This window comes from Thalassophryne amazonica, chromosome 2 (genome assembly GCF_902500255.1).
Source record: "Thalassophryne amazonica chromosome 2, fThaAma1.1, whole genome shotgun sequence".
In the NCBI taxonomy this organism is placed as follows: Eukaryota; Metazoa; Chordata; class Actinopteri; order Batrachoidiformes; family Batrachoididae; genus Thalassophryne; species Thalassophryne amazonica.
This window is the reverse complement of record NC_047104.1, coordinates 104830470-104848027: the sequence shown is the minus strand read 5'-3', so window position 1 is coordinate 104848027 and position 17558 is coordinate 104830470. Positions and strand designations below refer to the sequence as shown.

The following is a 17558-nucleotide window of genomic DNA, read 5'->3' as shown; positions in this document are numbered from 1 at the left end:
ATTCTTCTATCCATTTTGATGGTTGTTTTCCATTTTCTTCCACACGTCTGTTTTTTTTTTTTTTTTTTGTCCATTTTAAAGCATTGGAGATCATTGTAGATGAACAGCCTATAATTTTTTGCACCTGCGTATAAGTTTTCCCCTCTCCAATCACCTTTTAATCAAACTATGCTGTTCTTCTGAACAATGTCTTGAACATCCCATTTTCCTCAGGCTTTCAAAGAGAAAAGCATGTTCAACAGGTGCTGGCTTCATCCTTACATAGGGGACACCTGATTCACACCTGATGAACTCACTGACTGAATGCCACACTACTATTATTGTGAACACCCCTTTTTCTACTTTTTTGTACTAATAGCCCAATTTCATAGCCTTAAGAGTGTGCATATCATGAATGCTTGGTCTTGTTGGATTTGTGAGAATCTACTGAATCTACTGGTACCTTGTTTCCCATGTAACAATAATAAATATACTCAAAACCTGGATTAATCTTTCTAGTCACATAGTACTACTATTATTCTGAACACTACTGCTTGTTCACACACTCACATGCATATGTATATATATATATATATATATATATGTTTGAGGTATTAAACAGGTTGGCATGTTGTACAAAGCACTGTTTTACATGGTTGATTGAGTTCTTACAACTCTTTATACACACTGTGCATTGGTGAGATAAAGGTATCATGCAGTTTTTCACTTTTGAATATCCCACTGATTTATTGCAATGTTATTTTTGAACCTCAGGACTTAAATTTGACGAAATGATGTGGTCATTACATTTTTCTAGAAAAACAATGTTTTTTGTTATCACTAATTGCATGCTGTTGTTTTGTAATGTAATAAAAATGCTTGTAAAAACCTTCACAGATCATAACACGACAGCAGAGGTGAGATTTTAATATGGCAAAATGAAGTCAAATTGACCCCATGTGGCTAAAAATGTTAAATTCATAATCTAATTGCATAAATGGTTGTGCAATAACTTGCCTAAACTTAAAATGATGGATTAGAGTATAAATTACCACCAGTAAAATTACATTAATGGATAGGACAAAGACTGCAACATAAATGTGTCACCTTCTTGCAGATGTGAATATTTAATTACATTTTTACTGTATCTCAAACTGTGACACTTCAAGTCTATATACCATACTGGTGAGAAAAATAAATAATACAAAAATTTGGTATTATAAATGCTTGATAGTGCCAAGCATTCCTGTTCTGCCAACAAAGTGTTTGTCCTTTTTCATTGTGGAAATCAGTGAAATGGTATGCTGCAAAGACTATTTTAAAATACACAAACAACCCCCCCACATCTAAAAAGAACCATATATATATATATATATATATATATATATATATATATATATATATATATATATATATATATATATATATATATATATATATATATATATATATATATACATACATACATACACACACACACACACACACACACACACACACACACACACACACACACACACACACACACACACACACACACACACACACACACACACACACTTTGGCCTGACCTAAAGCAGTTGTTCAACACTATTAAAAGTAAAATAGTACATTCTAAAGGGTTTCATATCTTTTAATTTTCTGAAATTATTTATATCATTTTCTTCAACAAACAACACTTATTACCCCAAAATGTTTCTGTTGCCCTATTTGTCAGAAGTGGACAGTTATACAGAATCTTTATAGCCATTCTATGCTGTTTGTTGGATGTAAAATCTAAGCAATCTTCTGCAGTTTCACTTTTACAGAAATACATTCAATCATGCCCTTATATTAAGTTGTATAATATTATAGAAACACTTGAATGGTAGGGCAGCTGTAATGGCTATGCGAAAGAACTGGTACATAACTGATTCTTGGTCTGTGTATCACGTGCAAGCTTATCAGATAAACAGCATCACACAGCTCCATTAACAGTCTTGTGGGAAAGGACTTTTTAATACAGTTCTGTACCTCTTTTGCTGATGAGTTTGAATGAGTTCAAACTCAATGAGCTTTTATTTTCTAATTTATTTGCTCTTGCATTTAATTTCCAGACCAATTCACCTTCATAATCAGATTGCAATTAGCGAAGCATGAATCAGAGCGAGCCGCTCGCTTTGACTCCTTTTCACAGCACCTACACGCTCACAACCACACAGTTTGGAGAAGCATTCTTTTATTCCAAATAAAATCGTATTTAGTTCATTTGAAACAGCATTTCTAATTCCATCAGAACTCTGTAAAACTGTAATAAAACTTATTTTCTTGCATCATGTTTTAAAGAAGTACTTCAAATATATCTTCTCTTGCAAGACTTTTGCAGCACTGCAGTTTCTGGAGATTATATATTCACAGATGGGCCAACGTCCAACAACTTTGGTTTTAGTACAAGAGGAAAAAACTCACTATGAACATTTACGAATTTTTAATTCACACTTGTAATAAAATTGCATTACATTTCATAAAATAAATGTTCCAGTTTATATATACAGAGAAAACAGACTGTACATACCCTCCAACGAACCATTTCTAAAAGGAAACGAGAAACAAAACCAACCTGAAACAAAGTTCACAAAACATACAAGCAATACAGTGCTCAGCTAAGCAGGCACAACTGTACATCAAAATTTGTAACTGCTCAGTGACAGGGGTGTGGGAGGGACAAAAAGTTAAACATTTACAATAGAGTCCTTAGGGACTGATAAAGGGGTCTTAAAAAGTATTGCAGGCAAGCAGACAGACGCTTGTCTTTTTTTCCGAGTGCAGCAGAACATCCATCTGGTGTGTACATGTGGAGCTGATTGTTGCTGCCACATGGCGCGACTACTGAACCTGTGTCTCAAAGCTTCCGTTCAGCTGGCCCTCCTCATAGTCCATTTGACACAAAATCATGTTGTTTTTAAGGAAAAACTTGTCCCCCACGCAAAACCTGTTGGCACACACAAACAAAATGAAAATTATAGTAGAATTCCAACAATTTCAAACCTTGAGCCAATTTTCAGATTGTTTTACAAGACGTCTGTGAGGAAAAAAGAATACATTGCTGTAAAATGCTTCTCGTGGCCACCGAATGTGCGAAAATTATTGATTGTGCCAATAACCACATCCAATTTTATTAACCAATGTAATTCTGAAGCCTATTTTCAAGTCATTTGAATTTGATGGCTATCCGTAATTAATTGGACCAAATATACTGTGGAAGCTCCAACAGACAAGTTGTTTTCTGCTAAAAGTTGCTCAATTACATAATTTTGTTGGGCGCTATGTCGTGATGTTGACACAGAACAACAAAATCAGTGAAAGAATTTCTTTCACAATTAAAAATGTGATGAGCAAAAACAGTAGCTTTCAACAAATTTTTTGCTGACACTGTTCTACGTCTGTGTGATGTGCTCAATGACATCATGTCATTTCAAAACTTTTAGCAATTCAACCTGCCTCTGAGAGCTTCCTCTGAGACTAAATTGTGCAGCACAACAGGGCTGGTATGATTTAAATCGCTCTAATAAAATAATAATAATAAAAAAAAAAGATAAAAAATGATTGTTTTTAGAAATCAGTCCTTAAACCATCACCGAAATATGAAATCAGTACCATTAATTAATAGTACTTGTACATGTTGTATGTGCACCTTTATGTTTTAACTTGTCAAAAAGATTATAACTAATGATATTATTTGTATAGTGGCATTTAGAAGTGTGAAATAAATAAAAATGAAAAAAGTCCATTTAAATCAATAAAAGGCCATTTACATGAAAAAAAAAAAATCAAAAATTGTGACTTTTGTGAAAAAAGTAGATTTTTTTTTACTAGCCCTGCAGCAGAAACAGGTGATTTGATTCTGCTGTTTAGTGCCATTCGTTGCAATATTCAGCATTCAAATTAAAATGACTCATCTGTATTTTCAAAATTCACTACTTCGTGGAGGTGACACTTATCGTTTGACTCTTATGGCTTTTCAGTTGACTACTGCAAACATAAGGAGCTGCCTGTCTAATCAGTGGTTTTGAAAATTTTCTTCACATTTACTGAGGTAAAGGTTGAGCCCAAAAACAATAAAGGTTCAACAATGTCAAACTTCTGCTTTAAGACCTGTCTTGGAATTCATCCTAACAAAATCCTCATCAGTTTAAATCGTGCAAATTTAAACTGATGCAGGTCAGCTCCCCTCAGTCTGGCAAAAAAAAGAAAAAAAAAAGAGAAAAAAGACTGGCACAAGAGTTTCCTGTGGTAATACAGCACCAGATGAGACCTGGCTTGGTGTCTGCCAGCTGAGTGGAGCGACTGCACTTGTAATTCCCTTATAGCAGGCGTTCACTATGGTAACTGAGCGTGGTCGAAAGAAGGTTAATGGCTTGTGCTGTGTGGGGTAACAGGGTCACACGCCCCGCAAACATGCAAAGGACATTCTGCTTCAGAATGCTGCCATTACTGACAGTCTATTAATATGGCTATGTCACATCCTACACGCTGTACATCACCATGATGTGTGATGTTACCATCAAGTAAAACCTGCTTCCAATGTGTGTTTGCAGCATCAATGTTTTTTTTAACATATCGCTGATTTATACACTTAGTAACAAATAAGCACAAACAAATTCAGGTCACAACAAGAAATAATTAGCAGTGCACCAAAATGTTTTAATTCAGATATTTTTTGTTCATAATAGATTCAGATCAGAGCACTCTGCTGCACATTAGCACATCTTATTCAACAGCTTTTAAGCTACCGGCCATTTTAACACTTCATTCATGTCTTTTTTATTTATTTATTTACAAGTCAATGCCATTGTGCAGTTATGATCTATTCTTACCTCTGGTTACAAAGCTGACAGGCAAAACAGTCCAAATGGTAAACATTATCTCTGGCTCTCATCACCATTTCAAAGGCTGGGATCAGCTTACTGCAGGCTGCACAGTTCCCCGTTGTTCCAAAGAGCCTGAAAGACAGAGAGCGCAGACACAGATTAACCCACCTTCCATTCACTTTGATGGAACGCAAGAGCAAACAAACATGTGCAGACAGAACAACAGAGCCAAAACCAAAAACAAAATGATAGGGAAATGTAGATGACATCAAAATACATTCAACAAAATGCACCACTTTTTCTCTTAATGACAAAAGATGTCCTCCTGAGTGTCCTTTCCTGCTACATTTTACTACAGGATGTTAAACTCTTCGTATAATTGATTACAAGCTACCCCATGGCTGGCCAACAGGGGGCAAAAAGACACTGCCCATCCTGAAATGTGATGTTAAATTTACTTCATTTTTTATAGCACTTTTCCATCTGAAGCAGATGTTTGAAGTGCTGTACCATTAGGCTTCATATTCACCTATACATTGGCATTCTGGTTTGAATGGGATTTGAGCTGAGGATCCTCAGAGCCTCAATTTGACTGACTTCTTTTTCTTTGGATTACTAGAGCTCTTGGAAAAACTCTATTGTACCTACATTAACAGTAAACATTCACCAGGTGGAGATATTGCTCCATTTCAAGAACCTTGAGTATAGGCTACTGTGGGACACCGCCAACAATGACCAACCTGTTGCTTATATTTGTAGATGCCACAAGCGTGTGTAGCAGTTGAGTGCTCCAACCATCACATTATATGTAGGAAACTGATTTTTTATCATAACACATGTAGAAAAATGGTCTTTATTAACACTGAAGCTGTCATCCAGTTCACTTTTTAATCATTTAAGTCATAAAAAAATGATTTTCTTCAGGATGACTATAACTTTGTCCCTTTGTATTCACATAAGGGATTCACAGTCTTATACTGTATGTCAATATACTTAAAATAGCCTGTTCTGGAAACAATCCAGGTTAGTGTTAGCATCATGGAGCCCCTCCACCCCCCAAAAAACAGAAATGGAAATGTGAAATGGAAATACAAAGACAGTGATGGACAAAGATAATTTAACATAAACAAATACATTTTTACACATGGAATTGGTCTTGCATTAGTTCTTACCACAGAATGCCAGTGTATTCCAAGTCTGAGGTGAGAGCACTTTATGCAATTTAATATTTGAAATGATGCACATTTGAAAGAATGTTTTATATCAATGTGTGTATAATAGTGTTTTCAATCAAAATACACCACACTTCGGATAAAATTTAATTTACGTAGCTTGAATAGCATGAAACAAAGTTTTTAATAACGATCCACAGTAACTAAAATTTTATAGTTATAGTGATTCTAAGTATCTTTTGTAAACAAGTGATAAACTGGTCATCGTAACAGCACTCAAATGTACAAATCATGCTTGAGTGGGGAATGAGGGATGTATTTGGTAAGGTTTTTACTGTATTTTAGCAAGCTATGAACATAATAAAGCGAAATTACACAGAAGCCTGAAATATCCTAGATTTAGAAATTCTGAATTACAAAGTACTTGGACTTGATAACCTTCCTTATTGTGCGGACTCTTTAGGTCTCTAAACTGGATGTTTGGCCACTGTGTGGGACCGTTTGCCCAGGTATCTAATGACCAGTGGTGGGCACAGATAACCAAAAAATTAACTTTGATAACATAAGATAACTGAAAAGTTATCTTTGATGAAGATAAATCGATAAACCACCCAAAAATGTATCGGAAGTTACAGATAATCGATAAGCGATGAATTCCGGTGTTTTCTATGGGATATTTGCAGTTACTAAAGAACTGAAATTCATTTTTAACTTGAAAAATAAAGTCATACTAACTTATGGTTTTTTGAAAATACTGATAGAATAACTCCATTAATGTCAATTCTGTCATTTGTACAAAGTTAAAATATAACATATATCTTTTAATGTTGAATAAGGCACTAATTCTGAGGTTTTGTAACAAACACAGACCGCAAAGCATTCTGGGTAAAAGTGCTAAACAGTGATTGGTTCAGTAATCCATTATGTAAACCAACACATTAATGTGACGTGTGTCCTGTGTTGGTTTAAAGATAAATGTGCTTTTGTAAAATATTCCATTTTTATTTGTAAAAACAGGCATTTTTACGGAGCCCTGGAAGTGTCATCGCAATTGCATGTTTTAAAACTTTTATGATGTTGTAAAACGTGCACTCAATATTAGTAAGTAAGTAAGTAAATTTATTTATATAGTGCCTTTCACAGACATAAGGCCATGTACACACGTTGTCGGGTATTTGTAAAACCGAATATCTTACCCTTTCAGTTTGGGGAAAAAACTTCATCGACACTACGTCGTTTAAAAAAAAAATCCATCCACATCGAACCGTATAAATGTGTTGTAATTAGTCTGCCAAACCTTTGGGTGGCGGTACTGATTAAAATTCTATCCAATCAGGAGCCTTATTCTCTTGTCGTCACTTCCATAAAAACTAAAAACATGGCACCAACCTCGTTCGTGTGGACCGATAAGGAGTCGGAATTACTTCTAACCGTAGTTTTAGAATACAAAGTTAACAAATATATGCACACAAAAAGCGCCTGGACAATGGACAATACCAACACTTTGAGAGCAGCCATGTACCCAGATGTTTAATACTGCCATGAACACTCCTGGCCAGTAGATGGCAGTAGCGGCCTTGAAGAAAATGTCAAAATTCCAGATAATCCGTGTCTGCTACATTTAAGATGCGTGGAATTTAACAAATGCAAATACACTAACGTCTATAAACCCAGAGAATATATTCACGAGAGTTTTAGGCACTAGAGTTTAATGCTGTTATCTGTGGACCCTGAACAGAGTGTCTGAAATGCATTTGTCTTGTCGTGAACGTCTGAGATTACCTTATGCTACCCATAATGCATTGCTGCCTGGCACAGCATGTGCTCACAAAACCTTAAAAATTAGCACATTACTTTAAAACGAAAACATATATCTGATATTTTCACTTTATAAAGTTCAGACATGACAATAATTTTAAATAACTTGTCTAAAATAAGTGGTTAAAATTTGAACCATAAGTTAAACATGTATGCCTCTGGATGACTTGGTGACATTGCGATTATATTAGTATGTTGTTAAAGGAAATGACTTTTTTTTTGGTCACCGGTTCTCCTTTGTTTACAGACAATAGAGTGGTTTCTGTTTGCAGAGGGTAGAACATCATGCCTATTAGGAAACTTTTAACAGGTAGGTCTCAACAGCTTCAACAGTTTTAAAAATGTTTTTCACTGTACAACTTAGTTTAGTACGTTATCGGTCTAAAAGTTATCAGACGGTAATTCATCGGAAGATAATTAGTCCAATGATGGTTTTTAAATTTATCTAAAAAGATAATCCGATAATGAAAATATTATCTTTGATAATTATCTGTTATCAGATTATCGGAAGTGTGCCCACCACTGCTAATGACAGCATATACAGAAACTCTTTCAGGTTTTCTTCAGGCAACTTCAGCTTGTATCTCGGATCAACTGTGTGATTGCGAATGGTTTGTTTTTGGCATCTTTAAGATGGCCGCTTCTAGGTAAGGTCTTGTCATGTCACATGCAGCTATTCACTACTTTTCTCAATTCATGGTTCTCTCCTGTGTAAAGGAGTGCTTTCACTCAAAAGAAATCTTTCTTAACTCAATTGCACACTCATGCATAGCAACATAAATTTATGGCCTTTGGGTTTTTTAAGACTTAGGTCATAGAAAGATTTTCTTTGGCACCATTATAATGTTATTTAAATAGGGGATTCATGATATGATCAAAATTTGCGTTGCCTGGAAAAAAATCTATAAATAGTTCCCCTAAAGAGAAAAAATTCAAACAAACAGACAGCTTTGAAGTACATTCGGTAGCGACCCACACAGTCCATGATAGCAACCACAGCGAAACCTTAAATCACGTGGAGGCCTCCTCTGATTTGCACAAGGGACGTTGGGAAGCATATAGTGCTAATCAGAGTAGAGATGCATGGTGAGGTCATCTGGCTGCTCACTCAAACAAAATAATGCGTGATGTGGGAAAAGGCTCCGAAACATTTTATTTTTATGTAATGTAATGTATGTGATGTCTTACTGACTGTGCAAGTTGGAGACTGATGAGGAAAGCAACCAGGTGTTTGAGAAGTGCCTACGTGAAACACATTTACAAAACTGTTTTAATTTTTTAATGATTAATGTAGTTGAAGTCCAAGACATATCCAGTGACTTGGAAATGTTCCATTTATCCATTCACTAATTTGTCAAAAAAGAAAAGCTAGCTGTAAAAGTTTTTTCCATGCATAAATTAATGTCTAAAAGAATGTTGTTGTAGTTACTGTTCAGCGGGGCACGGTGGCTTAGTGGTTAGCATTGCTGCCTCACAACAAGAACTTCTCACGATGTGTGCATGCACCGGCTTCTTCCCACTTCTAAAGACATGCAAGCTAAGCATCCGGGTGCCAGTAGATGGCTGTGTTGTATGCATGTTGTCCCCGGTTATATCACAAGGTTGTCAACCTGAATCACAACTTAACAGACTTTTCGGTTTTGCAAATGCCTTTTTTAAATAAATAAATAAAGACATATTTTAGGGCCCCTTCACACACAGTGCAAAGTTTGGATGAAGTGCACACTTAGTGTGTATGATGCAGGAATCGTGTGCAAACCATGTAATGTTGTCCCTGCCTCCAACACCTCGTACACCTGTTGCTACAACTATTTACGCACACAAGTGCCTGAAAGACAAAGTATGAGCTGTGCAAACCCATCGAAACCTCTTGCGGCAGGTGTCGGCCAAATTCCAGGTGACACGTATGAACATCTAACACTGCTCGCTTAGCACTTAGAAAATGTGTGGCCAGTCACACAGTTCCCCACAAGTGTGACTTTGCAAACACATACTGACACTTGAATGTGTGCGCTCCACTCAAGGGAAGCGTGGCTTTTGACAGAAGCAGCTGTGGTGATCTGTCATTCTGGACATTCCAGCTGGACAACACCTACTATGTTTGGACAGTCGTGGACAAACAACTGTCCACTGTGAGGCACATGTGTCTGATTGCTGTATTTACATGGACATAAATAAAAACATATATCGCCGTGGTGGCGACAAGCTGCAGCAAGTGAGTGCGCGCGCAGAGCGGACACTGACAGGCCCCCAGGTTGAAACGGACAATCAGATCAGAACACACAGCGTGCGATCTGACCATCACATCACCCAAGTGAGCTCTGTTCCACATGATGTGGTGTTTGTGCTGCGGCGCGCCGTTCACAAGACACGCGTGTCGGGCAGAACATGCGTGCGGCTGACTGGATGCACCTGACCAGTAGATGTGGACATCAGAGTACACTGCTTCTCATTCATGTCATTTCATGACTGTATGTCTGAGACCATGGGTCATCACCAGAGGAACAGACGGATAATATTTGTATTGCTCGCTTGGGGAACACATACCGTGTTAGGACGGACATGAATTAACAACTGTCCACTGTGATGTGCGTGTGTCTGCTCGCTGTCGTCACATGGACATACATAACAACATATCGCTGTTGTAATGGGCTGCAGCAAGTGCGCGCACATGGTGCACATTGACAGGTTACCTCAGGTGATCCAAATCAAATCAAATCCATTTTATTTATATAGCGCCAAATCACAACAAACAGTTGCCCCAAGGCGCTTTATATTGTAAGGCAAAGCCATACAATAATTACGAAAAAACCCCAACGGTCAAAACGACCCCCTGTGAGCAAGCACTTGGCGACAGTGGGAAGGAAAAACTCCCTTTTAACAGGAAGAAACCTTCAGCAGAACCAGGCTCAGGGAGGGGCAGTCTCCTGCTGGGACTGGTTGGGGCTGAGGGAGAGAACCAGGAAAAAGACATGCTGTGGAAGAGAGCAGAGATCAATCACTAATGATTAAATGCAGAGTGGTGCATACAGAGCAAAAAGAGAAAGAAACACTCAGTGCATCATGGGAACCCCCAGCAGTCTAAGTCTATAGCAGCATAATTAAGGGATGGTTCAGGGTCACCTGATCCAGCCCTAACTATAAGCTTTAGCAAAAAGGAAAGTTTTAAGCCTAATCTTAAAAGCAGAGAGGGTGTCTTTCTCCCTGATCCAAATTGGGAGCTGGTTCCAGAGGAGAGGAGCCTGAAAGCTGAAGGCTCTGCCTCCCATTCTACTCTTACAAACCCTAGGAACTACAAGCAAGCCTGCAGTCTGAGAGCAAAGCGCTCTATTGGGGTGATATGGTACTATGAGGTCCCTAAGATAAGATGGGACCTGATTTTTCAAAACCTTATAAGTAAGAAGAAGAATTTTAAATTCTATTCTAGAATTAACAGGAAGCCAATGAAGAGAGGCCAATATGGGTGAGATATGCTCTCTCCTTCTAGTCCCTGTCAGCACTCTAGCTGCAGCATTTTGAATTAACTGAAGGCTTTTCAGGGAACTTTTAGGACAACCTGATAATAATGAATTACAATAGTCCAGCCTAGAGGAAATAAATGCATGAATTAGTTTTTCAGCATCACTCTGAGACAAGACCTTTCTAATTTTAGAGATATTGCGCAAATGCAAAAAAGCAGTCCTACATATTTGTTTAATATGCGCATTGAATGACATATCCTGATCAAAAATGACTCCAAGATTTCTCACAGTATTACTAGAGGTCAGGGTAATGCCATCCAGAGTAAGGATCTGGTTAGACACCATGTTTCTAAGATTTGTGGGGCCAAGTACAATAACTTCAGTTTTATCTGAGTTATGTGTGTGTGTGTTATGATCCAGACCGTCAGATCATAACACACAGCGGGTGATCTGAATATCACACCACCCACGTGAGCTCTGTTCCACATGATGCGGTGTCTGTCCTGCGGCGCGCCATCCACAAGACATGTTGGGCAGGACATGTGTGTGGGGCCGGCTGGACATGCCGCCAGCAAATGTGGACATAATAAGCGCGCACTGCTTCTTATTCATGTCATTTCATGACTGTACATCTGTGGCCATGGGCCATCTACAGAGGAAAAGACGGATCATACTCGTACTGCCTACTTGATAAGAGGGTTTCAATAAAATGTGGTGTTTTTATATGGTGTGTGGTTTTATTTTTTTAAATACGTCCATGTCCTTCTTGATATCAGGGATTTTCCCACACCTTTCACAGGGCAGCGATGGTAGCTCACTAGTAAAGTTTCAGACTGGCAGTCAGAGCTTTTGGAAAGTGGAGGTTCGAATCCTGTGGGTGGCATGTGATTTTTATTTTTTTTTATTTTCACAGTAGCTGCGCGATGTGTTCCCACGTGTACGAACTGTCGGAGTGGCATCATGCATGCCTGCCAGTTGGCTCGATGTTTTTGTGGTTCGCTCATACAAGCAGTTCTGCCGTGAGTCGCACCGAGTAGTAATTATTCATACTATGTGTGAAGGGGCCCTTACAAATGACCTGCATATTGTCAAGTTTCCAATCTTTTTAAAAATAGCAAAAGTATCTCCAAACACCTGATTTATATGTTTTAGGTGTGTTAAAAATCTCTTCCAACTGCTTGCAGCTGTTCGGGTTGAGGTAGAACTGTCCTTTGTGGCTTCCGTCCATGTTCGAAACAAAATGCGGAGCAGTGATGATGCATTCAATGTGCTTCGGAATAAAACGATGCAAGCACGCAGTGAGCGATGTATCACAATTTCACCTGTCAACTGAATCGATGCACACTGAATGATTACATACATTCGTGTTGCACATGTTTGTATTTAGATACAGATTCATATTGATCAATCTCCACATGCCTAACGACAATGGTTCTGAATGCTATATACCATTTCTGTTAATAAACACCCCTAAATCCTACACACTGTAGATTTAAGGCTATTTTTTGTTCCTCACAACAAGGTTAGACATGATGTGACTAAAATCTTCTCTGAATAGTATGGCTAAATGTTGGAGTGCTTTCAGTGCTTTTTCATTTGTTTACTGATTTTGCACTGAATCATAGTGACATATAATTATTATTAGAATGTATTGCAGCCCAGATTTGCTTTTTTTCAATCAGGTGGCGCAGAAGAAATTCAAAATATTTAATTCATATTTTATTCCGGCTCAATCCTTTCTTTCTTTCCCTGCTCCTTTACATTTCGTTCTGAGGAGAGGCATAAATGAAGAGTTAAATGAATACTGTCAGTAGCGCAACAGACTCTCTGCTTGTTTTTGCCTTATTAGAAAGGAGCCAAATGATAAAGGTCACAAACGGAGCAAGGAGGCACTGCTGTTACACCTCGTTTCTCCTCTAAGCAAAGGAACTTAAATGCTTTTCCCACTCATATTCACATTCTCATTTTCCAAGTGCCTGCGCCGATGTTTAATTTACAGATAGACAGATTTATATATTCTGCAAGAGGAAAAGGAGAATTTCACAGCTTTGCGAGGGGATGATAAGGCCAGATTGCTGTTCCAACAATATGTTAAACACTTTTCCCACAAAAGCGCTCCGTACGGACAAGAAGTCACGTTGTTGATATTTCTCTTGTTTGTGCGAGTCCCACTGAGCTGCTTTCACCTTGTTAAGGAAAACGTCTATCCAGCAGCCCTGATTCTAATTAGGGGCCAGTGCCCCTGAGGACTAACACAGACAGAAATCAAGAGGGGAAGAGGCTGTTATGTTCCATGAGAGGGATTCACAGGTTGTTAAACAGCGACATTGTTACAACTGGTTACCATTTTAGTAAAATACTGCAAGTTCTCAGACAGCAGACTTCTGCCACCCACAAGGCCTCATCTAACCCACATTTTGATTTTTTTTTTTTTGTCAAATCAAAACCCACTTTACTTTTCCCCCAAACAGCCACAAAACCTCTCACATTTGGTACTGACTGAAAAACTGACAAAATAGCTATATCTTCTCTGAACAAACTGACCCTGTTTTCTTCATACTGCAATATTCCAGTTGCATTTACTGCAAAAGCTGAAGCTTCCTTGTGTTTGCTATTCAACAAAAAGGTGTCACTACCAGATACAGCTCAATGACTCCCACTTTTCCAGCCGGAGGAGGACGGGGGTCTGGGGCTGTGGGAGCAGGTTGCACCAAACCTGAGTTCTTCTGTTCTCAGAGGTTATGTGGTCATGTTGTTCTCTCTCACAACAGAACCAAAGGTATAAAAGAGCCCGAATAGCTGTAGATATATTTGGCCACCCTGGGGTGTTCCTGGTTAACTAGCTCTCTAGATACAGGTTATGAAAACACTTGGTAGAGAAGCCCAGCTTGTGGCCCACAGCTTCTCCTTCAGTCAAGCACCATGTTTTCTTCTTATAAAACATCTTTCAGTGATTTCTAAATCCTCTACAATCCAGGTACCCAGTGCTTAACTTTTAAGGTCCAGATGACTCAAAACTATACAAACAAAAGTAATAGGCATAATGTCATTTATAAATGTTACAAAAATGTATTTAAATACACATTGGGGTGAATGTGAGACATTATTTGTAAAGCGTTTTGAGCGTCTGATGCAGATGGAAAAGCTCTATATAAATGCAGTCCATTTAAATATACAAAATGCTCAAATTGCAATATATAAAAACAAATGGCATGAAAAGTATCAGAGGGCTGAGGCATACCTGGAGCTATTTTTTGGTACTATTTTTTGACTTTCTGACTTCATCATGAAGTCAGTTATACAACTCAATCAATGGTAAGTCACGGATCATAAGTCCTTTGTAAAATGAAAAGGATCTTATCCATGACTTAAAAATTGTTTAGTGTAGCTTTAAACATACTGAAAATTAGGGTTGATTTTTTTCACATCACAAGACCCACGGTTTGCAACAGATCATGGTTTTTATCATGTCATTCATCCGCAATGCACAAAATACCATTCTGCATTTTAAATATGTATTTTAAATACATGTGTAAGAAATACTGCCCAGTCCTGAGTACACACTTATTAAATTGTATTCTTAAATATTATGTTTGTACTTTTTTAAGCACACAGTGAAGATGTTTTCTTACATCACAAAAAATGTAATTCTGTAAAAACAATATCTGTTTTTAACAACAACAAAAAAGGACAAATTCATTTTCAATGTTTGCTCCAGGGCCCAGTCACACACACAAAAGCAGTAGTTGGATGTTGTGTGGGCCGCCAGAAGAGGAGGTACTGCTGGCCCACCACCAGAGGGCCCCCTGCCTGAAGTGCGGGCTTCAGGCACGAGAGGGCGCTGCCGCCACGGACACAGCCGGGAGTGACAGCTGTTACTCATTACTTCCTGACAGCTGTCACTCATTCTTCATCACCTCACTCCATAAAACCCAGACGTCATCTCCACCTCATCGCCGAGATATCGTACTTCATTGAAGGTAATATCCTCAGCCGTTTGTGTCTTTTGCAATATATCTGTATATTGTGAGTGTTTGCAGGAGTACCGGTTCCTTTTTCTGTGGAGGCTGAGTGAGTGCAGGGCGGCACTCTTTTCCCCTGAGGAATCACTGCGGTACTCATCACATATTGAGTGAGAGGTGGAGGTGGCATTCCCACCGTTGTTGTTGCTGGGTGTACACACACACCCACACTTGACTGTCTTTGTTCTCGCCAGCAGTACCAGATCCGACAGTCGGAGACGGTGATCACCTGGGAATTCGGGACTTGGCGGCTCCAGTATTCACCAGGTTCGGTGGTGGCGGAAATCATGTGGTTCCGGCCCTTCTCCTGACAGACGTCTTCTATCCTCGAGCCTGCCCACACGTCACCTTTGTAATTTGACTGTAATCATATTCTGAGATTGTCTGTATATTCGTTGTGCACATTTCACAACATTAAATTGTTCCTTTTTGGCTCATCTATTGACCGTTCATTTGCGCCCCCTGTTGTGGGTCCGTGTCACTACACTTTCACAACAGGATATCTCGGCCAGCGTCATGGACTGCGAGGGGCGTCACCCGACCAATGGGAGAGCAGGGAGCGCAGGCGTCTGCAGGAGGCGTGATTGGTAAGCTGCAGCACATTCTCACCGCCTTTATGGCTCGGTTGGATCAAATGACTGAGCAAAACATCCTCCTGAACCGCAGGGTGGAGGCTCTCTCCGCACAGATGGCGGCGAGCGCTCAGGGCGCTGCTGCAGCTCGTCCTCCTGTCGACCCTGTGCAGGATATAAACGTTCCAGTGGTGGTTCAACAACCCCTCCCACCATCCCCTGAAGCATACATAAGCCCTCCTGAGCCGTACGGAGGTTGTGTGGAGACATGCGCGGACTTTCTTATGCGGTGTTCGCTCGTCTTCGCACGACGTCCCGTCATGTACGCGTCAGATGCTAGTAAAATAGCTTATGTGATAGCTCTGCTTCGGAGTAAAGCACGCGCCTGGGCTACGGCGCTCTGGGAACATAACTCACAGTTGTTATCAGCATACACTGGGTTTGTGGGGGAGTTCAGAACAGTGTTTGATCACCCTAACAGAGGAGAGACTGCTTCAACTGTGCTGCTGTCAATGAGACAGGGACGCGAGAGCGCAGCCGCTTATGCAAGGCTGCGAGGTCCGGCTGGAATAACGTTGCGCTCCGCACCGCCTTCATAAACGGACTGTCGTTGGTTCTGAAGGAGCAGCTGGTAGCTAAGGAGGAACCGCGGGATTTAGATGGGCTTATCGATCTTGTTATACGGTTAGACAATCGGTTGGAGGAACGCCGTCGGGAGCGAGGCGAAGGACGTGACCGGATACGCGCCGCCCCTCTCCCTTCCGGGTTCGAAAAGGGGCCGCCCTCCCCATGCTCCACAGCCGCAGCGCTTTGTGGGGCAACAGCTCCCCCTGCTGACGTTGTTAGGGAAACGCACAGGGCCAAAATGAGGAGGCTGATCCGCGGGGAGTGTTTTCTCTGCAGCTCAAAGGAGCACATACAGAAAAACTGCCCCAAACAACCAAAACGACAACACTCGCCCTTAGAGACTGGGCTAAGGGGGGGTCAAAACATTCAAGTGAGAAACACACAGATTGCCACACGACTCCCAGTCACAATCCTGAGTGGGGATTTAACCCTTCAAGCCCCAGCACTGGTGGACACGGGGTCAGAAGGGAATCTGCTAGACAGCAGATGGGCAAGGGAGGTAGGGCTCCCTCTGGTGGTGCTTCCTTCGCCATTGCAGGTGCGGGCACTAGATGGCACCCTACTCCCTTTACTCACACACAAGACACAGCCAGTAACTCTGGTGGTGTCTGGAAACCATCGGGAGGAGATTGAGTTTTTTGTAACTCCTTCTACCTCCCGCGTGATTTTGGGCATCCCATGGATGTTGAAGCACAATCCCCGGATTGATTGGCCGTCTGGGGTGGTGGTTCAGTGGAGCGAAACCTGCCATCGGGTGTGTTTAGGATCCTCGGTTCCTCCCGGTTTACAGGCTAAGGAGGAGGTCAAAGTCCCTCCCAATCTGACGGCAGTGCCGGTTGAGTACCACGATCTTGCTGACGTCTTCAGCAAGGATCTGGCACTCACCCTTCCCTCGCACCGTCCGTACGATTGTGCCATTGATTTGGTTCCAGGCGCTGAGTTCCCGTCCAGCAGGCTGTACAACCTCTCACGACCTGAGCGCAAATCAATGGAGACCTACATCCGGGACTCATTAGCTGCCGGGCTGATCCGGAACTCCACCTCCCCGATGGGGGCA

At 40.3% G+C, this 17558-nt stretch overlaps 1 protein-coding gene across 2 annotated transcripts in view; it reads right to left on the bottom strand.

The window, feature by feature from the left end:
• Positions 1-2180: 2180 nt before the first annotated feature.
• The window catches only part of lmo1 (LIM domain only 1), a 553232-nt gene continuing 537854 nt past the window's right edge, over positions 2181-17558 (bottom strand). For both annotated transcript variants that reach the window (XM_034191082.1, XM_034191072.1), the window contains 2 exons: positions 4836-4961; positions 2181-2950 (listed from right to left, as the gene is read on the bottom strand). In XM_034191082.1, coding sequence (XP_034046973.1) covers positions 2845-2950; positions 4836-4961 — 232 coding nt within the window. In that variant the 3' untranslated portion in view covers positions 2181-2844. The remainder of the gene's footprint in view (positions 2951-4835; positions 4962-17558) is intronic.